This window comes from Branchiostoma belcheri, unplaced genomic scaffold, assembly GCF_001625305.1.
Source record: "Branchiostoma belcheri isolate BF01 breed outbred unplaced genomic scaffold, Haploidv18h27 scaffold215, whole genome shotgun sequence".
In the NCBI taxonomy this organism is placed as follows: Eukaryota; Metazoa; Chordata; class Leptocardii; order Amphioxiformes; family Branchiostomatidae; genus Branchiostoma; species Branchiostoma belcheri.
Genome location: NW_017803658.1, coordinates 192,825 through 216,021, shown reverse-complemented (window position 1 = coordinate 216,021; position 23,197 = coordinate 192,825). Strand labels below are relative to the sequence as shown.

At 39.5% G+C, this 23,197-nt stretch overlaps 1 protein-coding gene across 3 annotated transcripts in view; it reads right to left on the bottom strand.

The window, feature by feature from the left end:
• Window positions 1-23,197, bottom strand: part of LOC109470003 (plasma membrane calcium-transporting ATPase 2-like) — a 62,472-nt gene that overhangs the window by 14,265 nt on the left and 25,010 nt on the right. For 2 of the 3 annotated variants that reach the window (XM_019768781.1, XM_019768783.1), the window contains exons 2-8: window positions 15,483-15,696; window positions 12,474-12,674; window positions 10,835-11,074; window positions 10,098-10,223; window positions 4,332-4,460; window positions 1,198-1,257; window positions 18-175 (exon numbers count right to left, since the gene is read on the bottom strand). In XM_019768781.1, coding sequence (XP_019624340.1) covers window positions 18-175; window positions 1,198-1,257; window positions 4,332-4,460; window positions 10,098-10,223; window positions 10,835-11,074; window positions 12,474-12,674; window positions 15,483-15,672 — 1,104 coding nt within the window. In that variant the 5' untranslated portion in view covers window positions 15,673-15,696. The remainder of the gene's footprint in view (window positions 1-17; window positions 176-1,197; window positions 1,258-4,331; window positions 4,461-10,097; window positions 10,224-10,834; window positions 11,075-12,473; window positions 12,675-15,482; window positions 15,697-23,197) is intronic. The other variant, XM_019768782.1, reaches the window with a different exon arrangement.

Sequence of the window (23,197 nt, the reverse complement as noted above, 5' to 3'; positions counted from 1 at the left end):
TTCACTGCTCCGTCCACCTCCTCTCCTGGGGAGCTAGGTGCGGTGGGCGAGTCCACCTTCCCGTCAGGCTCGTCCCTCAGGCTCACCTCCTTCAGCTCCATGGCGGGCGGCTGCGGGGGGTTCTGTAGGGGAGGCAGACGGCCATCTGCCTTGCTTGGTGATGCCCCGACTGGATCTGTAAGAAACACACAGAGAGTGGGTACCTACGGTACTACAGTGGAGCTTCAAAGTTTGAGGTCAAGTTTATGGCAGTGCCAAGTCCAAGATTTTTGACTAACATCTTGGGGCCGGGAGAGAGTGGTGCACTAGGTCTTCCTAGCAGCCTGTTCTGGAACCGCAGGGGCATTTGTTTAAAATATTTCAAAGAGGGTAAGTCAAGAACTGGTTGAAAGCATTGTGAATTTTGTTATGTGGGTAGCTCAATGATGCCTGACATTAGATGACATTTATGCAATTCAGGATTTAATTTGCATAACTAATGAGAAAATTCCATAAATCTACTTCGTTCCATGATACATGTAGGACTATTTAAACTATATTGGACATTTTCATACCATTTTGCTTGAATAGCCTTCTTTGTTGAGATAAGACTTAGGGGGTGAACAACATTTTTGCAAAGGTATGAGATCACGGAACTCTAGACTGGAAATGTTTTGTACAGGGGAGAACTTTTTGTGCCAGACATATCATTAGGTTAGGACTTTTTGCAATGTTAGAGACTTCCAAGGTAAGTTCAGAGCAGCTCTTTAATCTGTACAAGCAAGGATTCTTCCTCTCGCTGTATAAGACATCAAATGGATAAATTTCTGGCTGATGAGGGGACACTGGTGTACTTATTGTGTCCTGAACAGTTACTGTTTTATACTTCTGTTTAACATGTTGTTGAGCCTTCACAAACCACATGGGTGGTACAGGTTACCATTCAAAACAACTTAATGTTCCTTTGAAGTAAATGATTGCACCTCTTCTATTTTCCACCAGGCCACACTGACTCAATCTTATAGATGACATCCTTGGAAAAGCCAAATGAGGTATGCACTAAAAAAATGGGGTATTTCTTTTATATTTTCACAACTTACACTAAGGAGGTAAAATTTCATTTTTTAAACTGGAGGAAATCATGACATGAGGATGTCATCCAAAAATCAAGTTAAGAGTGGCCTAAGTTGGTTTGTTGCCCATTGTACAGATCCTCACCTAGTGGAGCGGCTGTCTTAGGAGCAGGGTTGGCGTCCTCAATGCTTTTTGCCTTCTTTCCTACAAGGGGAAAAAAAAAATCAGCATGTGATTCAGACAGGCCAAGCCAGAAAACAATGCAGGCTCGTTCTCACTGGAATGTACAGAATAGCGATTTTTAGGGTCGAAAAATAGATGAACTGATTTTTCATGCATACCTACATGTACATACTGTACCTTATTTCTTACCATCTGAATTTACAACAGGACTCAAAATTTATTTTTGGGAATAAGTGCACCCGAGCACCCAACCTAAAAAATGAGGCAGTAATCCAAGAACCTGCAGAATGTGTGAAACAGCACTGTGGTACCCAGACCGAGTGATGACATGGAGAATGGTGAGGTAAGCTGTAATGCTACATGTACACTTCAAAACACAAGCACAAGATACAGAGAAGTGGAAAACATACAAGGTTGTGTGTAAGGGACATCATCAGATGTGAGCACAGACAACATGGGTAAAGTACAATTGTGATACCAGACCGATCACAAGGTGCTATGCTATGAAAGGATAATCATAAATTTAAGAAATACAAATTAAAGTTATTGACAACATACATGTAGAGATAAAAGCAGCAGATCTGACAAAGAATAAGAGATGCATTCATTTTTTCCATTTGATGAATTGAAAGGACCTACAGTTTTATGTGGAAATAATGCCAACATGTAGGGGAGGAGATATCACAATTTAGTTCCAGAGTGGTGATACATGTATGTGGTGGTCATGGTATGATAAAAGAGGATTAGAGTAAATGATACTTCATCAAGCGTCAAGTCATGCCAAAAATTTTAACATGAAAAATCAAACACACCCAGGTAGGCAGCAGGTTGGGCAGGGTACAACTTACAAGGGAAAAATAAAGACGACAGGTTTTTCTTCAGTCTTGAACGCACGTTTAGTGTCAGATTATGCCTTCTGTCACTTGCTGTCTGTTCTCTCTCCATGTGAGATGTCTTATATCATTAAATCAATGTTTTTGGCTTTACGTCTAAGGCAGGCTTTTCTATCATGGGACCCCAAAGTACTTACATGTATGATCATACCACCAAAAAAACTGTTCAATGTGACACGTACACTCTCACTGAGTCTAGTATGACAAAATGGGACAATGTATGTTCAAGCAAAACCTTAATCAAGAATAATCTATCCAAATATACAGAAAAACATCTCTGGGCTTTCAACCCAGGAGCAGTCTCTGCAAGATTAATACATCTGGAATTATATTGATGTGAAAATATAATTGGCTTGGACTAGTGATTTAAAAATTAACTTCGAGGTAGACACAAATGAAGATAAAGAGAAGGAAGGGAAATAAAAGAAGTTGTTGCGACTACAATTTACTGTCCAGTAAAATCCTTCAAATTTGATAAAGGAACATTAGAACCTGGTGCTTGATTTACATGAAAGTTACAGTAACAGTAATCTATAAACTCTACTTCCAGTGGTCCAATTATTAGGTAAGAGCAGAGCTGATTTCACCAAATAAATTGTAATGTCATACCACAGAGCAAGTCGTAGTCTGGACGAATGGGAAATAACACTAGCAAGGTAATTATTCAAAGCTATTTGTGGGGAAACACAAGTCACACTGGGCACATTACAACACCACTGACAGCCCCAGTCTGCTCTGCTGTCCACATACCCTTCCATGCCATCTTGATATCATTTTGGGTGATTTCAGGAGGTTTTGGTACTGATGAAACAGGGTTTGTCTCTGGCTCCATCCATGCTGACGCAGGAGGCACAGGCAGCAAATAGAAAGACATGGCACACTCAGGTCTCAAGTTTAAAGGTCCCAGTGGAGGATGCTGTGCTTGGTAGTCTACACCACTTGCAAAGTCACTATTTCATTGAGATCATTTTTTGGAAGAAAATCGGAAATCTTTCTTGAATTTTTCAATTTCTTCTATATGTATTTCTTTCATTTCTTTTCCTAAATGATGCTGTACCATTTACTTAAATATTCATCTCCAAAGACAAAGAATGTAAATGGATGTATTTAGTGCATATTCTGATGAAAAACTATTACAAGGGACCTTTAGACTTGTCAAGACATAGTAGGTACAGATTGGTTAAACCAGTGAAATGCTATCAGTAACTCTTGATGGTTTTTCTCAAACACTGTAACAGTTAGTATTTAACACATGTGTATGGAACATATATATAGAGGATGAAAGAGAAGTGGACAAACACTGACAAGTACATTGGACAATAACACTAATGGGTGCAGATCACCATAGTGCTGCTTAGTTATGCCATGGATGCTGAATTATTGTCATTTGTCAAATGAATGACATGAAAACACAGACATGCATTTCTTCTCAATTCCACTACATTTTCCATAATTCAACAATGTCAACCAAATTAATGTCAGAATCTTCCACAAGCAGAAACGCTTAATAGAAAATGAGTGACTGTGCAAAAGTCACCAAAGCTTAGTTATCATTCAGCAGGATAATTTGTCCTAAACTTTACCTCTTACCTCTGTCAAGTGTTTTCATCCCCATAGCTAAAATTCATTCCTTATTTTGTGCATTTTCTGTTTAATTCCTTTAAACCATGGAAGACAACAGATGCTGCCTTGACAAACAAGTGCTGTATTTCTAGTTCCTGATGACTTTTAAATTAACAGATCTATTTTACATTAGGCCACACAATTTGTTGGTTCTTGGATTTTTTTGGAAAAAAATGAAGCTACAGGGCAAAAAAAAAATGAAAACAGGCCTAGGCATCCTTTTATAGCCCTAAATGCTTCGATTGGAGCCATGAAGTCAACACAAAAGGCTGGGATAAAATTAAAACCATGAATTTTGAACTTTTAACCAAACCACTTCATTAAAATAAAAAAAAAATTTAAGATTCAAAAACTGTAACAACTACGAAGAAAAGTACTTTCCTCAACTGTTGAGAGTGAAATATAAGCATTTTTAGTTGATTCAGAACCAGAATCTTTTTTTTTGCAAATCAGAAAAAAATGAAGAGGCGAATTCGAGAACCAACAAATTAAATTGGTGTGGCCTTAACATGTAATAACCAGAACACCAGTTGATATGCACATAACATCCTATAGGCAGAAATGTGAAAAACAGCTTACTGTCGTCCTTGCCTCCGGCAGGTTTCTCAGCTGCAGTGGCGCCCAGTAGTGCGAAGATGATCCCACTCTGTGAGCTCAAGCCCACCGCTGTCACCACCATCTTGCCACTGCCCTCCATCACATGGGTGCCTGACAACATACATTATCCTTTTCTTATTACCTTCGCCAAGAAGGTTATGTTTTCAGTAGCGTTTGTGTGTGTGTGTGTTTGTGTGTGTGTGTGTGTGGTTTAGCAAGATAACTCAAGAAGCAGTGGATGGATTGGGATGAAACTTGGTACAATGTAGGTGGGTAGGTCTTCATGAGACCTAGAAATGATTAGATTTTGGGCCCCCTGGCGGCTTTCCTAGGTACTGCAGCAGAACTTCCAGTTTTGATATCTCGTGATCTGGACATGCTAGGGTCACGAATTTTGGGTGGCAGATAGCTCTTGGGAGAGGGAAGAAGTAACATGAGTTTGGGTCCCCTAGCGGCTTGTTCTAAAACTGCAGGAGCATTTGTTGGAAAATATTTATGCAAATCAGGAGCTAATTTGCATAATTATCGAGGAATTTCTATAAATCTGCTTTTTTCGATAATAGAACTATGAAACACTTGTGACATCTACTTGAGAACGAGAAAAAAACATCTGAGGATATAGATTATGTAAATGAGGACCAAATTTGCATAATTAATTAAGGGTTAATGACCCGCCCCGAGGTGAATATGGTGTGATAAAGCCTTGTCAGTTACTATAACCACAGAATAAAGCCACCAAGTGAGCTATTATCATATAGCTTACACGATAGCCTATCCAAACTGATGCAGTAAGTGACACAATGCACATGCTGAATAGAACATAGAACATAGTTCCATCTGGAGTCACCTGAGGTCACTGGGTAGAGTTCACCTTCTATCTGGGTCACAGGCAGGGAACAGGTGTTCTTATGGGAGTCACCCGAGGTCATTGGAATACAACTTAGTTACCTCCATGAAAAATGGAGGTATTGTTTTTGGCGTGTCTGTCTGTATGTATGTCTGTGTGTGTGTCTGTGTGTGTGTCTGTGTGTGTTTCCGCAACTTTGTAGTCAGCATAACTTCAGAACGCCTTTATCGATTGTGATGATATTTGGTATGATGGTAAGTCTTGGAAAGACAAAGGTCAAGTATGGGCCTCCTGGTGGATGACCTTGGTACTGCAGCAGAACTTTTGTCCTGAACAAGCTATGGTCTTGACTTTTTGGTGACAGATAGCTTCTTTTGTCAGGAATAAGTGGCATAAGTTTGGTCCCCCTAGCAGCTTGTTCTGGAACTGCAGGTTAGTTTCTGGTAAAAACTTTCAAAGCCAATAAGTCCAGATTGGAACAACGTATTTTCATCATTTTTGGTGTGTAGGTACCTGAGAGACAGTTGTACATGATTAAATGCAAATTATGACCTAATTTGCATAATTAATGAGGAAATTCTATAATTACAGTGTTTCATATAATGGTACTGCTATACATGTAATCTATTTAATCTGTGGCAGGCCGAACATCAACAGATACCACTTATGCAAATGATGACCTAATTTGCATAATTAATGTGAAAATTCTGTGAATCCTTATTGGTGAATGATGGGAATTTTTATACCTCGTAACATGTGTAAGTTACTTAAAGGTTTGCATCGCTATGCATATATTATGTTAATGTAGAGGTTATTTGCATAATTAATGAGGACAAAGCAAGCCCATATTTCATGGAGGTATGAGATCTCGGACCTCTTGTTTATTTTTGGATTTTTTAGAACTAGAGCCGTGTTCTATTGGGTCACCTGAGGTCATATGCGAGTGATTATTGGGTTTGTTTAATGTATGGATTGGGATGAATAAATACCCAATTTTGACTCTATTTGTGACATTACGGCGTCATAAGGAATGTGGAATGGTTGATTGGTCAACGTCACCCGGCTATATGATAATAATTAATAAATAATAAATATTTTTATAATTTCATAGTTGTAACTGCTGGGAATTTCATGTTTGCCACATTTGGAAGTTAAGTGAAGGTGAACATCAATAAACATAATTTATTCAAATGAAGACCTCATTTGCATAATTTATGAGGAAGTGCTATAATAGCCTTTTTGTTAAGATAAGGTTATTTGGTTGAGAATATGATCAACTGATATAATCCATGCAACTGAGGCTCTTATTTACAAAATCAATTATTAAAATTGTATAATTCGTCAACTGCAAGGGTTAACATCATTTGGTGAAGGTATGAGATCGCGGAACTCTTGACAGTATTTAGAGTCCAACTCATGTACTACATGTAACTCTGTATATTGATCACCTAGCCATAGTGGTTACTTTTTGTCAGGCATGGACTAGCATGATTACATGTATAAAAAAGAGTATGTACAGTCAAACCTGTACTAGCGGTCACCTTTGTATAGTGGTCACTCGGCCATGGCGGTCAGTTTTTGCCGGTCCCTTGAATTTTTCCCATTGACGTAAGCATTAAGAATCGTGTCTATAGCGGTCACTGTTCAACGCGGTCAGCGGTCACCCCATTCCGGTCCCGCCAGCATGCCAACACCGCCGATAGCGGTCGCGGCTGGCCGTAACCCTCTAAGCACCACGGCCGTAACACCACCCCACCTCGGGCTACGACCGTTATGAGCCTTGTGATAATTTTCCGATCGCTACATTACTAAAATGTGAACTGAAAATTAAACTCCATATGTGTATGAAATAAAGGAAAACTGGCTTTTGACACAAAGTTTCTGCGGTCGCGGGTGTCTTTGATATCTGTGTTTTCCCAAACACCAGTGCCGTGCGTGCCGCATGTAGCTTTCAATGGACTCGGCCGCTCGGCAAAGATTACGGCAATTATCTTTACAAAAAAACTTAAGAATATCCATATTTGGTTTCTCGATTCCTTGAAATGCGTAGATATGTGCATAGCTTCCGTTTTTCATGGGCTTAATTAAGAAATTTGGCTCGAAAATGCGTTTTGTATTTTTCCAAGATGGCGCATGTTAGCTGCAGAGGGAGGTCAATTGGGGTCATCGGAAGACTCCACTGTTATGGAGGTAGATACACCGAGTTTTATTTAACTTCATTAGCGTCAAATGATGTAATTACATTATGAAAACATTTGAATTACATTACTACAAGTAATTTTAGATGTAAATTTAACACTGTAGTGGATATTTTAGAAAAGATATAAGTCTGAAAGGAGAAAATTTTCTGTTGACTACCACATTGGCATAATGGTAGAGGCAGACAACCCACGCGGGGAGAAACCCAAGCCGTAAACAAAGGAGAGTTTTCGCTAAGGGTTCATGTTCAAAAACGACCAAAAACGGAAAGTAACTGGCAACTGACGAACAATTATTTTGCTGTTAACTAAATAGACAGCATCTTGGAACAAAATGACTTATTTACGTGGTTGGAATTCGCTGTGGCGTATGTCGGTCGCGCGAAGCTAGTGTTCACCAAAGAACAAAAACATGGCGATGTCGTTCTCTTCCACTTTTCGACTAACAACTACTAGTAACGTGGCAATTGCGGAGAAACGATGGCGAAAGCGGAAAGACAGACGCCGAACTTATTCCAAAAGGTGGAAGTGATCCGACTGGCAGAGAGAGTGAGCTTGAAGAAATCGTCGAAAGCTGAGCTTAGATTAAATGATTTTGCAGTCGATAGAAATTTGTTTGGAGTTGAAAGTTTGTTGCTTGATTTGCTTTCTTTTCTTTAGCCACATGTAGTACTAGTATGTACACAAGAACAGTACTGTAAATGACAACCAGTGATTTTGTATGTTTTAATGTGAATGGTTTCATTGTCCCAGAATACTAGTAGATGAACTGAATATGTATCTTTGATGTCAAGTTAATGTTTCCATGCTTCTGTATTTCTTTCTTTTTTTTCAAGCAAGTACAAAATAAAGTACAACTAAAGCAAAAGAACAACAAATTATTGAACTAAGACATGTACATATAAAAGGGTACATGTATGTATTGCAAATGTATGTATTCATATGTTTCAGAATAAAGACATCACTGTTGGTACTCAAAGCATGTGTCCCCCTTTTTTTTGGGGGGGGGGGGTCAACTAACCGGCTGTTTCTCTATAGTGGTCACCTGGCCATAGTGGTCAAATTTGGCCAGTCCCTTGAGTGACCACTATAGCCAGGTTTGACTGTAGTTTGCTGGGAACTGCTTTCGTTTTGATTTTGGTAGGGTTTCCGTAGGCAAGGGATTGGGATATAAACTTTTGGGATGCTGGTTTTCTCAACACTACGGCCAATGTGCCTTGGAATACATTCCTAATTTGAATGATATTTTTCAAAGTATTTTTCTACATGCTTCTACAAAATGTGCCTATACCTTCCTTCACTTCTACCAAGGAGTTTATGAAACTTTTTAACCAGATAACATTTGTATAGGTTAAACCTGGCATTCAAATTCTAACTACATGTGTAGACTGCAGCTGCAAGCTTGGCTTCCGAGCATTGCATATCTCAAGGCCCGATTCACACGTGCGTCGTTTTTATGTGTCGGCCGTTGTTCGACACGTGTGTGCGCGCGGCGCGCGAACTGTACAACACATTTTTCAATCGTGTAAACAGGCCCGCCAGCAGTCAAGGCAAACTGGCTGGTTTCTCCATGATTTCTCATTAGTTATCATCAATAATCAAAAATGATGTGGTCACCATGGGCAGGTATCAGGCCTCGAGCGGACCCAACTCAAGGCGGTCGCGTTGACCAGGTGGTCACCTTGGACAGGTTGCTTAACGATTGCGTCAATGGGGAAAATTTTGGGGACCGAGAAAAAGTGGTCACCATGGCCAGGTGGCCTGCTTGAAAAGGTGGTCACCTTGGCAGGTTTGACTGTATATCAAAACACGTAGAAGCGTCCTCTTATCTTTCATGCACAAATTTAAAAAAAATTAATTGGCTGCATCGTACACGTAGCTTTCATTGCTGTTTCATTAAAAAAAGTTCTTGTCGATTGTAAAATGATCACTCATCTGTTGTCTCCAGTAGAATGTCAATGGCAGTGTTATCATAGCGTGCCAAAAATCGGCGTTGAAAGTCAGAAAATCCCTGGAAAAATAAACTTGCACTACACATTTTCTCCTGCTATACAAAACCAGCCACCACGTTTCCATGAATATGTAAGTAGCAGCACACGTTCTAAGCTGATTGGTTGACCACCGAATCCAAGTCGGAAGCCAAGACACCTTGCATTCACACTCATGATTTCGTCAGATCCGAATCCGCCGCAAGTGTCTAAAACTACCTCCTTGAGGTGGATTATTTTGGAACCGATATAATATGTATTTAGTGATTTGGAGTGTTCACACTCCAAAAAATTAACTTGATAGACAATTTTTATTTTGAATCGTGTGTCAACGGGGTCAAAGGCATGGCCGTGATTTTCCTGAAGTTTCTTCTCCTCCTCCTGCCATTTCGATAGATATATTCAATTTCTTCATTCTTTGGCCAAATGACTTGAATTTGGTAAGCATGTAGAGTGTGCAAATACAACCAGATGTTTTTATTTATTTTCAAACAGGCCTTTAAATACAACTTTTTGGTTATTTTCAGACAAAAATGGCCTTTTTTGGGCTCTGGAACTCTGGTGCTAAAATAACGATCCAGCAGCAAGCACAAGAAATTCAGACAAATGCCCTGAGAGCCCTATGAACACATTTGGAATGCACTGCTAAAACATTATGTACTTTGGGACTTTTGCATTCCTGCATGTATTTCTATTGGCTGATAAGTTTAATTACCTGACAAGAGGTGGAGATCCCTGGATTCGCCTTTCTTCACATGGTCGGACTCTCCGGTTAGTGAACTCTCATCCACTTTCAGGTCATTGGACTGTACCACCAGGCCATCCGCAGGTAACAAGTCACCTACAACATGGAATTTGTGCTTTAATAATACATAACTTCCATCCTTAACTGCAAAACTGTAAGTTATAATTTGTAACCATAATAAACTGAGAGACCTTTATTGTAGCTACATGTACATGTACATGTACATGTACATGTATATAGCCAAGCAAGCCGTTACACGTATCAACCCATTTTTATCAACCAGAATATTTGTAGGAATAAAACTGCCAAATTTGGTAATATGAACCTCTCAGTAAACATGATACTAAACATTTATATAATTATTATACATAAAACATACTTAACATGTCATGACACAAGGCATACTCATACCAGTATCAGTGCCATCAATATCAATATCTGTCTTGCAAAAAAGAAACTGTGCAGACAGAATCTGGACAAATTTATTATTTTAATTATTTTTCCTTGGTTACAATGCACAATCATCATTAAAATTGCAATACCTGTTGACGAGGCATGTAACAGCAGAACCCTCTCCTGCACATCTTTCTAAACATCAAATGGCTTATCTTGAATTTGCGGATGTCTATGAAAATATTACTTTCCGCTTATTTTTTTTCTGTGGATCTCAAGCATCAAAATTCCATCCTGGGATGACAAAGACTCACCGTACTTGACTTGACAGACGTCACCGACAACTATTTCTCCTACAGGGATCTGGACTACTTCTCCACTCCTGATGACAGCAAATTTATGCTCGCCCTCAATTTTGCTCTGCAGCCCTCTGAACTTCCTTTCTTTGGACCAGTCATTGAATGCTGTTACAAAAACGACTACTGCTACAGAAACAAGAATGGCCACGCCCTCAATCCATCCGGCCTTCTCCTCAGACTCATCTCCACCACCCACTGCAAATGAAAAGATAATGCTCATGATAATGTAACATGGTCAACTCTACCCTGGCGTTCAAAATTGCAATACTGAAATAAAAACTACAATGTCCAGGCTTGTGGATGCGCCTGGATTAGGCACACATGTACCCAGAATTTTGAGAGTGCAACTTCAAAAAAATCACAGTCATGTTGTAGGGTGTCCAAGCCCCACTCGTTGACTGAACCCCACACATGCACCCACAGAAGAAACAAGCTATCAAAAAAACAAATTGCGAGCAATGCTACTGTATACACTCAGCAACTTTTGGGATTTTTCAGAGACCAATGACAGAACATCGACGATACTTCGTTAACATCGAGTTTACGATGAAGATCGTGAAAATTATTTTTCTCAGTCCTAATTGGTTGTTCAGATAATCAAATTTTGGTCCGCAGGTCAAACAGACTGCCTGCAGATTGCCTTTGTGTAACTGCAGTTACGGGAGCATGGTATATTCCATATATGCAAATATAATTCATAAATATATGCAAGATCTATGCATATATCCAAAAAATTGGCATACATGCATATGCGTACATTACTTACATTAAACCCACACAACTTGTAAACTCTTGTATGCCCTACATGTATGTATCATCGGCCATTAATCCTACATATCTTGCCCACCGGGTTGTGTACATTTTGTGTAGATGTCGGTGTTACCAGTGTTACAGGGTTTGTTATGATGGATACTGGTGAAGAATATTATTCGAAATAAAATTACTGGACGGTATCTGGACACAGAACATGTGCCAAGATTTATATCCAACACTTAACACAACCTGGAACCAAGGAGGTGAACCTCCTTGCAGGAACGCTAAATCAAATTTACATGTAATACCAACAAATACACATAACCAACAACTTAATAATATATATAAAAATACAATAAACAACCTAGAGGTACAAAATCTCAGATTTTTCTTGTTTAAAACCTGATCTATCTCATACATTGTACATATCATTGCGAGTTGTTGGTCACTGGAATTGGCAGAATGTTATATACACCTCCTATGATTCTAGTAGATTTGAAAAATCTCCCACAAACCCCCTCAAGAAGCTTGCATGTGCACAAGTGGCGTGAACAAGCCGAAACTTGATGACACAACCAAAGCACATCGCATTTCGTAGCGGCCTTTGTAATGATAATATTGATATTGATAAAAATGTAGCCAAGCCTTTTCTGAAGACAACATGGTGGTTGCCCAGTTACTGGATTATATGTAAAAGTTTCTTTGTTAATCTGTTGTGAAAGTTTACAAATCTGGTTGATTTTGTTTTGATAAAAATGTGGTCTTTCAGAAAATAACACCAAATTAACCTCTGATAGTTTTTTCTACTAACCACGACATGTCAAAAGTCAGTACTACTCACATTTGTCCTGAATATCCTTGGATGGTTTGTAGAATGACAAGCCCAGTGAAATAATGGCTGCGATCTCCAGAATAATCAGTGTAGTATCCTGCAGAGCTTCCCAGACTAACTGCAAGAATGTCTTTGGTGGTTTCGGTGGGATAATGTTTGAGCCATAAACTTGTCTTCGTCGCTCAAACTCCTTTGGATTGTTCTCCAGACCTAGAATGGTGGAAGGAAAAGGTAACTTTTTTTCAGAATGTTAAAAAAACATCATAAGTGACAATTGACAATTTTGCAATTCAAAATTTGCACACTGCTGGCATAATACCATATTTCCTCCAATTGTGTATGCATCTCCTATAAGGTACACACAGTCACCTGATTTGGGGCCAACCGCAGACATGATCAAGGAAAACATTCATGGGGAAAACCACTTTTAAGTACGAGCCACAGGTGTCCAGCATTTCGGTGGCTTGCCAGGAAGTTAACATCATCACTAAGTCTTGTAGAATTTCTCTCCACATAAATATTTGTTCTGCAGTTTGTAGGTACTAGTATTTTTATATTAGAAACTTCAAACATTTCCAACTACAGGTTACCACCAATAATAATTATGCAATATGGATGTCAAACTAAAAATTTCAGAAATAATCAAAGTACACTGCATTGGATAAGTTTTCGCATTAAAGCAGCACTAGAAAATGAAAAAAATTATGACGTCCATGTTCTCATCACAACATAATCATACAGTCATGTAATATCAAATGTTAAGTCAATCTGGATAGGTTTTTGCACTCCAGAATGATTTTCTCTGATCCCGATCCAAAAGTAATCCACCTCGAGGAGGTAGTTCAAGACACATGCGTACGCAATTGGAAGAAATATGGTAGTTAACAACTGCGACAAATGCATAACTGCTTACAATCCTGTTTGGCTCACATGTGGATCTCATTCTAGACTAGTGCAGAACCAGTGTCTGGTAGGTTTTCCAGGTCAGGGTATTCTATCTGCTCACTCATGGCGGCGGTGAAATCAAATTCAACTCTAATCTGGACGTACTTGTAACAACTTGACTGCCCCTGGCCCCAATCCTCGTGTCATCCATACCTTATAATTGTGGTATAGTTATGCACATGTACATTTGAATGTTCAAAATTTGCGCCTTAATCAACAAAACAGTTATCTGATGGCATGCTTCCCTCACAAATTGCTTTGTATTCCTCCATACAGCAATGACTTTTTTTCAGTTACTGTTACTTATAGGTACATATTATTTATAGGAGTGTGTGTGAAGGATTTGTGAAGGATGGCCTAAGTTGTGGTTAGGCCCAGAAAAAAATGTGTTTTCATGATATAGTCACAAAAAAAAAGGGGATTCACAACGGGACACCTACTGGGGCCCCTGCTTGTTTTCCAATAATGTTACTTCAGAATACCAGTGATACCAGCAGCAAGTGAACATGTGATTCATAAAACAGCTTTGTGATTTATCCATGTGTCAAATGTGAAGCTATTTCTAGCAGAAAATTATGTTGTGTAACTTGTCAACAAGGAAGTCAAAAGGGCAACAAAAATGACGTCTCACGCTCGCAGCAGTGCCCTGCCTGTTGAGGATTTACTGTACATGTATGTGCAGCCATCTGACTCCCAACACAAACCAAGGTTAACCTCCATGCACGAACCAAGGAGCTTATTCTCTAAAGTAGACTATTGCGCATTGACACATAACATGCAGACTGATGGAGTTACGAAGTCATGCATTCCATTCATTAACTTTTATGCTGTTATAGTGTTAAAGACGACATGCACATATGCACTCATGCCTTGAAATTCATCAGGTGTCCCAAAGGATAAAGACCATAGAAATTTATGTCCATACTACCAACATTCCCACTACAAATTACTAGTTGTGATCACATCACAAAAATGAGACAAAAACAAATAGACTTTCATTCTTCTTTGCTGTTTCATTCATCAAAAGTTCTCGTCGGTTGTAAGATCATTGGTTGTTGATCATATTAGTGTTCTAAAAATCAGCGTCAAACATATCTTAAGAAAATCCCAGTAAAAAAAAGTTGCAAAACGTATTTCTTGCTTGATTTAGGTAACCAAGCATCAAGGCCACATGACTGTTATTGCGCTCTAATACCAGGAAGTAGACAACAAAAACCAGGTCATCAAAATATGTGAAGAAGATCGAAGGGACTATCATACATGTAGTACTACATAGAATGATGTAGCCATATCTGACAAATCTGGATCCAAAACTACAGAGAAAATGTCATATTTTGAAGATTCCTTCTTCGTCCAGTCAAAAGTAATTCCTAACTGGAACTTGAAATCTCTGAATTTTTAACTGTAGAGCAGGTCTAGTGGGTCCCAATGTCGTGGCACACCCCAGGTTCCTTTGGGTCTCAATTAAATTCTGCACGCCCTCAACACTAGCGACTTCGTGTTTTAGGAAATAATTTGAAAGCAAAAGAACTGTGTACGGGCATGAAGGATATCTTTCTAGCTACAAGGAAAACAGAATTCCATTTTCTTCTTTCTATATAACTTGTCTCAAGTTCTAGTAAATTTTAGGGGGAAAATTTGATTTTCCAATTTGGGATTAAACCTATCACCCACAATAAAGACACCAATATGACTGATATTGTAGGAAAGATAACAACCTTGATAATATATTGTATATTCAATAAAATTTTAAAGAAAATCCTGAGATTTTCACAATACCCAATTGTGCAAGGGCATAGCAACAGTGCCCACAGAACTGTTCACTCACTCACTATCCAGGATTTGATTATTCTGCTGCTGCTGTCCCTGCCACATGCCCACCTACAGTAGTACTGTTACAGTGTAAAACTGGTGTGTGACAGCTCTACCCACCTACAGTAGTACTGTTACAGTGTAAAAACTGGTGTGTGACAGCTCTACCCACCTACAGTAGTACTGTTCCAGTGTAAAACTGGACAGCTCTACCCACCTACAGTAGTACTGTTCCAGTGTAAAACTGACAGCTCTACCCACCTACAGTAGGAGACGTCCTGAGACGTTTGCATATCTCTGTGACACTTCCATACTTCTGTTCAATCTCTGCGATACCGTCTGTCCCGCGGACTTCCATCAGCTCCTTCAGGTCATCCAGCGGGATCCCGTAGTCGCTCATGTCCGTGCCGCGGTACGGCAGCGCCTGGTCCACCTCATCCGGCTCACCCATGATGGCTGCCGGCGAGCTTCACAACTGCAGCAGATGGAACAAAAACAATGGTGAGGCTCTATTCTACATTAATGAGAATCGAGAGAACGCTATCTTAGGCAAAAACCTAACGAATAAAAACTGCGTACATCAACTTTCTTTCTGTGTGTAATATGGCCTTCCTTCACGTTATACAAATAATCACCTAATTTGCATAATTTTTTTGCATAACTAATGTAAAAATTCTATGATTCCTTCATGGTGAATGATAAACCTTGCAACAAGTTACTTAAAAGTTAACATCACTATGCATATATTACATTAATCATATTAATGTTGAGGTCACTTGCATGATTAATGAGGACAATGTAGAAATGAAATATTGCCAAGGATAGAATTTCACTGGCAAAATATTGTAATTTGAGTTTAATCAAAACCATAAAAATTAGAGATAATAGCAGTTTGCCCCACCAAGGAGGTTACAAAATGAAACCCACCAAGGATTGAGGTTCAAAATAAACTCCTTTGTCCATCCCTTCCCCTCAATGGAAAAATACTGGGAAGCATTACAATCTCTTAGTTAAACAAACAAAACTGGTCATGATCACTACTTCTACACAGCTTGCAGTAGAAATGTCAATATTGCATGTTACAGTGGATGCCGCTTTTTTGCAAAGCCAATTTGCCAGCAAAGTTTTTCAATTACCCGGCCTTTCCGATTAAGAGACTCTGAGGTTCCAACTCTCGGACTTCATTGAAACTATGGGGGTGGGGGTGGACAGGGAATCGAACACAAATAACAACACAAAGAAGACAAACACGAGTCATATTTACTGTACGCATTTAAAACAGTGAACTTTATTAAGATCGGTAAATTCACTTTGTAATTTTTTTTGTTTACGTATTTTGTTTTGTTTTCCAAGACTGGAAAAACACTGTGATACGTTAGCTATCATGTGCTCTCGGCAGGCTCTACTCGAACATAATAAACACTGTAGCTACGTTTGCTACATACAAAACTAGAGTTCCACGATCTCATACCTTCGCCAAATGATGTTAATCTTTATGACTGACAAAGTAAAGATTATCCCTCCTGATAATGCAAATAGGATCCTCATTTGCATGAATTATATCAGTTGATCATATTCTCCATCAAAAGACAGCCTTATTTTAACCAAGAAAGCCATTCTATCATTCCCTCATAAATTATGCAAATAACTTAAGGTCCTTATTTGAATAAGTTATGTTTAATGATGTTCACCTTCACTTAACTTTCAAATACCCCAAGTATGAAATTCCAGTCAGTTAATTCCATTATGGAATTATAACATTTTCTCATTAATTATGCAAATTAAGTGTTAATTTACATAATCAATATCTGCCTGTGTTTCTCTTGTTCTCAATGGACCGTTCAAGATCGAACGCTTCGAATCCTATTTCGAATCCCTGTTATATTTCGAACACCTCCGTCAAAGTCAGCGCGGGAAATCTAAAAGCAGCAAACTGAGTTGATGTCTGCTTGATAAAGACTCCTTGTTTTACATGTGAAACTGAATTTGTCACATTGCATGCACTTTCAAGTTGATTAAGGACGTTCTGTTATTCTTCCATTTGTTCATAAGCTATCATTATTGTTTATGTCCGTGTTTGCGTGCTTATTTTTCTACTTGTACCACAAATCCCTTTATAAGTTGCGCCCTCCCTCATGAGTGCCCCGTGAGTTTTTATTTCCCATTTGGTTCTTTCCCCGAGCTTGTATGCAGCTGTGATGTATGCAGCAAATGCCATGGAAAACCTGTTACAGATAAACGTACTCTGTTTCACACATGCATCGGCTGTTAGTCAGCAACCAGGCACTCTTGTCCACCTACCGTATTATGTTATGCGGCCAATCCCGCGTCTGTATTGAGCGAAAACAATTTGCTCTCACTGAAACTACCTCTGTCCCCTCCTAAAATAATTCTACTCTGCGGATGTACCGTTCAACATTTATAGCTTAACCATTTTTTTGTCTCCTCGCTGCCGAAAAATCGACCGTAAAGTTGGGCTGCAAATCCGACATTCTGGCGGCGGCAGTTGGTACGACCCTTCCCACGCTGATTTTGACGGAGGTGTTCAAGTTGCTAGGGCGTTGCTAAGGGGGGCGTGGCTTATGGAACGGTCCATTACATATGTCACAAGCTTAAATAGTCCTATAATGTAATGCAGCTGATTTATAGAATTTCCTCATAAATTATGCAAATTACATCCAGATTTGCATACTTGTCGCATAATTATGTCAAGCGTCACTTAAGCTACCTACATACTAAAAATCACAACGATCCGTCAACCTGTTCTTGAGTTATCCTCTTTTGAATGTTTTTAAAGAAATGCCCCTGCAGTTCCAGAGCAAGCTGATAGGGGGCCCAAACCTACGTCACTTCTTTCCTAGCATAAGAGCTACCTACCATCCAAATTTCGTGACCCTAGCACCTCCAGATCATGACATATCAAAACCGTAAGTTCCGCTACAGTACCACAACAAGCCGCCAGGGGGCCCAAAATCTAATCATTTCTAGGTCTCATCAAGAGCTACCCACCTACCAAATATGAAGACAATCCATTAAAGCCTTCTCGAGTTATCGTGTTTACAGACACACAGACAGACAGACAGACACACAGACAGATACACGCGAACGCCTCTGAAAACCTTCTTTGCAAAGGTAACAAGCAACAAATACATGCACAATCATCACGAAAGTAGCAAGGAGGGACCTAGGAAAAAAATGTGTCTCGGTTTCCCGACTGACCCTAGCAAAACCCCTAACCTTTTTTTTATTAACCAATGGTAAGGCAATAAAATCGTCAACATGAATTTCAAACCCTCTGAAGCGTCATTTAGCACATTTTCAGAATCATCTTTTTCTTCAGTAAAATGGGTGAAATATTTGAACACAAGAAAACAGCTGGACAGGTCTTTGTACTTGCTGGATCATTTTAGATGAAATCTAGAAAAAAAAATCTGTACCTCCCAAACCTTAGTTTTTCATAACGGAAACTGGAAACATAACTCTAATTTTCCTAGGCCAGAGCTGTGATCTGTCAAAATAAATATTCCAGCTCAAGTCCCATGACACGTACAAGGACAACCTACAAATTAGTACAATCATCATCATTGACTTCTTACTATCTACATACAGATTGATGGAAGCAAGGGTGATATCTGAAACTGTCCATCATTTTGGTCACTTACAAGATCATTTTCAATATACATGATATACGCTGTACAATTAGAACTATTTAAGAACTATTTATCATCATATCCCACCTCAGATTTGATTCAACAAAATTTCGTTACATTCATGTACCAATATAAATTATGTTCTTACCATATACAGAACTGGTATTTATGACTAAACCCTAATACTGACGTGTATATCATTAACCATTTCCATGTACTGCAACAGCTCGCCAACCGACCTGGACATGATTCATCTTTTACTTTAAAAATTTGCAATTTCTACAGTATTCAGCTCCAAGGATGTGACCTCTATAACTGGTATCAGCAACTGGATTTGCTGTAATTTCACCTTCATTATTCATATAAAATAACAATCCTTGATGCAAAGCACAGCAAATCTAAATTACAATTTGCAGGAAAACTGACATATCACAGATGGAAAAGAGCTGAGGGTAAATATGACCTATAGGAAAGGTTAAATTCAAATAAGCAAAATCAGTTTCCCCCAGATGAGGTACAGGATTGTAATTACAACCACAAATTTCCTCAACAAATTGCACAGCTTCATGAATCATGGCCATGCTAACCTTCAATATTGTTCAAGAAAAATTCAGTTTGTTAGCTGTAAGAAATCAATAATACGTAAATACCTTATAATTAAAGCGAAGCAGAGAATACATCAGTTAAAAGATCTCACCTTGTAGCCAAATCGATGCACCACTGAAGAAAAAAAACAGCCTCATGCATTATGTATCCACCAAGCATGCAACCCAAATGGCATTAAATCATTGTGCTCAACACCTACTAAATGTCACCTTTTCCTTGGTGGAAACAAAATTAATTTGAATTGTCCTCGGTCCCATTGGGAAAACAGCCCGGCTGACGACATGGCATGTCATTCCATTAACATTAAATGATAGGACCAAATTTTGACCGCCTAATTCATGTTTATTTCATTCTGTAGATAGATGTGATTTAGCATGATCCCCAGTGATCCGAATGTAAAATGTAAATTGCGGCATATATTATATGGATAACAGGACATATTTCAGAAGTACTGAGGAACATGGCTCACAAGGGCACAGTTTACTAGATGTGTCTTACCATGTCACTAAGCAGGTTACGTCAATAGTAGGCCCTATGTAACGACAGTAACTGTATTTTTGGCAATAAACATGCTTTCAAAGCTTGTAAACTGTCATGTACAGTGTAGATGTAGCTTTCAGTAATATTGAAGTCAGGATGCATGTACTGTAAGTATGTACAATGTAGAGGTCGTACCCTCTTAAACAACCAGCAGTCCAATGTAAACCTGCCAAGCAGCCGGACACAAACATTTGGTGTTTTCTAATATTTGCTAGGTGAAAATTAACATCTCAAGAAAGAGTATTTTAATTGCTATACTCGTATGTATATCCTATTTTGATCTCAGAAAAGATTATGATAGCTTAGGAAAAACAAAACTGTGAAGAAAAGAGAGAGGGGTCAATTTGGTTCAAATGGGCATATCAGTTTCAATGCTTACAAATACTCGCTATGTCATTTCTACGAGAAGTTTTTTTGGTAAAGAAATAGGATGTTTACTTTTCAAAACCTGTCATATATCCCGATTACATATTTGGGCTTGAGACAAGAGTCAATTTTCACCCCAAAAGAACACTGATTCTTACAGTAGCACAGGGTTCCAGCCAGCGCCCGTTTTTCTGTCATTTGACGGAATTTCGCCGCTCATGACGGCCAAAAATTTATAATAAATCTGACGTATTTGTCGGACAAAAATCCATGAGTGTACAGCCTGCAAACTGTTAACATATGGGCAGAGTTTCATTTTTTCTAGGATCTCTAGGAAATTGGAGCAACTTGAGCAAATTCTGTCCGGTCGACTGGTCATGTATTAAACGGGCCAAACTGCAGCCCAAGTTTTCGACTCTTGTCCGGTTTACCGTCAATTATTGTTACCGATGAAGCCAAAAAAGTCTGAAATGCCACTGTATTTTTGTAGAATATTTTGTTGTATTTCTTGTTAACATCAAGACCACAAACACACACTTTTCTCCCGCAAAAAATGATAAGTAGCGTCAGAGTTCCACCACTTACGGGCTGAATAACACGGCGCATCACGAAAAAAATCAACCAATGACAGACAAATCTCACGATTCGCGAGATGTTAGTTCATGGCGAATTTGCGATATTTCGTCAGAAATGAAAACAATATAATGGCGGCTACGAGGCGGCTATTTTGAGGGTTGGAATTGGCAAATCATGATCACATGTAGTAAAATTATCAGGAAAAGTTACAGAAAAATACATGGGTAGAAAGACAGGACGCCTTTATGTCGTTCTCTCTAAAAGTAGGGTGTGTAATTCATCGTCATTTTTCTACAGAATACAGATTACTAACGGCTCTGGTGTTGACAACGTTTTATATCTGTCGTAAGTAGTCAACAGGTTTAGTGTTACAAAAATTTTGCCAATCCAACCAAAGTCCACGCTTCCATCAAAATCAAGCTGAAACTTTTTTGTAATTTTTCACCAAACAAGCTTGGTCTTCATGCAAAAATTGCCCCTCAAAATTCAGGAGATAGCGTTTCAGTAAGTCTTAAGATTTGAAAATTTTCCCGGGCGAGCATGCCCCCGGACCCCCAGGATTGTTGCTCCTGTGGCGCTCAATATGTGACATGACGAGGAAAAATTTTAGGCTGGCGAGAACCCTGCAGTAGCAAGTTACACTTTTCAGCCATGTTAGTGACTAATGTCATTTTGCAGCAGATTATGAGAAATGTGAACTAAAATTGGACCTACCACGTGCTACCTCGATTGCGGAAGAACTGAGTCTGAGAAACAATACGGTAACCGTATTTGCTCTAAGAGCACACTTCTAAACCTTTCAAATCGAAAGCAGCTGCCCCAGTCGGTCACCAAAGTCGGATGTGTACCTTATTGGGGGTTCTGTCCCTGAAAAATTGCATATCTGCAGATTATACCTTAAAGGGGAGGTCCAATACTTTCAGTTTTGGGGCCTTTCTACCCAAAATCCTATTTGTAAATGGTGATTTATTGGTTTCTGCCAACCCCGCACATATTTGCCGTGATATCTGACCCGCTCGATGTTTCGCGGCTAGCGCCAGATTGTCCGCTAGGCAGCGCTGCGACTGGATCTAAGGCCAACGTAAAAGGTTTCATTCTGCTACTAGCATAAACAACAATGGCGGGCGTGCAACCCTTCCGTTTTTAGCCACAGACGGACAGTAGTGGTGACTCTGACCCCGATCCAGGCGATGAGAACGTTTGGGATGGAGGTGATGTGGAGACAGAGGGTTGGAGAACCGGGATTGGTGCCGGTGTGGAAACGAAGACAATAGAAACTGCCTGGAAATTCCCTCTGTACGGGAGAGTGTTTGTTGTCACGACGACCTGCCAGAGCAGACACTGAAAAGAACGTCGGTACAGACCACCGATGCATCAGAAACCACCCTGACTTCGATGTGATTCTGCACCCGGCAAACCTCCGAACGTTGCTGATTTTTCGGTGGGATCTGATCCGGCAGGGCGTGCAGGAGCCTGTATCTAACAGGTCGGTACCGCGAATACCGCAGTTTGTTTACATTGCAACTTACTCGACCCTTTGACGGATTTATTCATATCGACCGCCCATACGCCCAACAGAAAGGAATTGAGACTGACGTTCGCGTGAAGCATCCAGGTTCGACATGGTCTGAACACACCCGCCAGTGGAAGCTCTTCTTGTGTACTAACTCTGTTCCAATGAAACCTTTTACGTCACAGATCCAGTCGCAGCGCCGCCTAGCGGACAATCTGGCGCTAGCCGCGAAACATCGAGCGGGTCAGATATCACGGCAAATATGTGCGGGGTTGGCAGAAACCAATAAATCACCATTTACAAATAGGATTTTGGGTAGAAAGGCCCCAAAACTGAAAGTATTGGACCTCCCCTTTAACATGTAGTTTGGAATGATACCACATATCAATGGTTTACGTAGTTACATCCCGGGGAAGATTGCAGGATGTCCCGGAGAATTTCGCAAAACTTCCGCAGAACTGTCCACTGGTAATGAGAAGTTTTTTCTGCGGAAGAAATATTTCACGAGATTTCAGTCGTTCATGAGCAGCCTATGTATTCTAAAACTTACATGACACTAGTTGCACCCCATTTTCACAGATTTGTTGATAATTAATGCAAATAATATGGCAAACTATCAGCAGGGCGGGTGCACAATTGATGTTTGCCGCTTGAAACTCTGATGAGTTTATAACCTCGGTTTATTCAGATTCGTGTGATTCCAATAAACAGCTCACATTTCTACA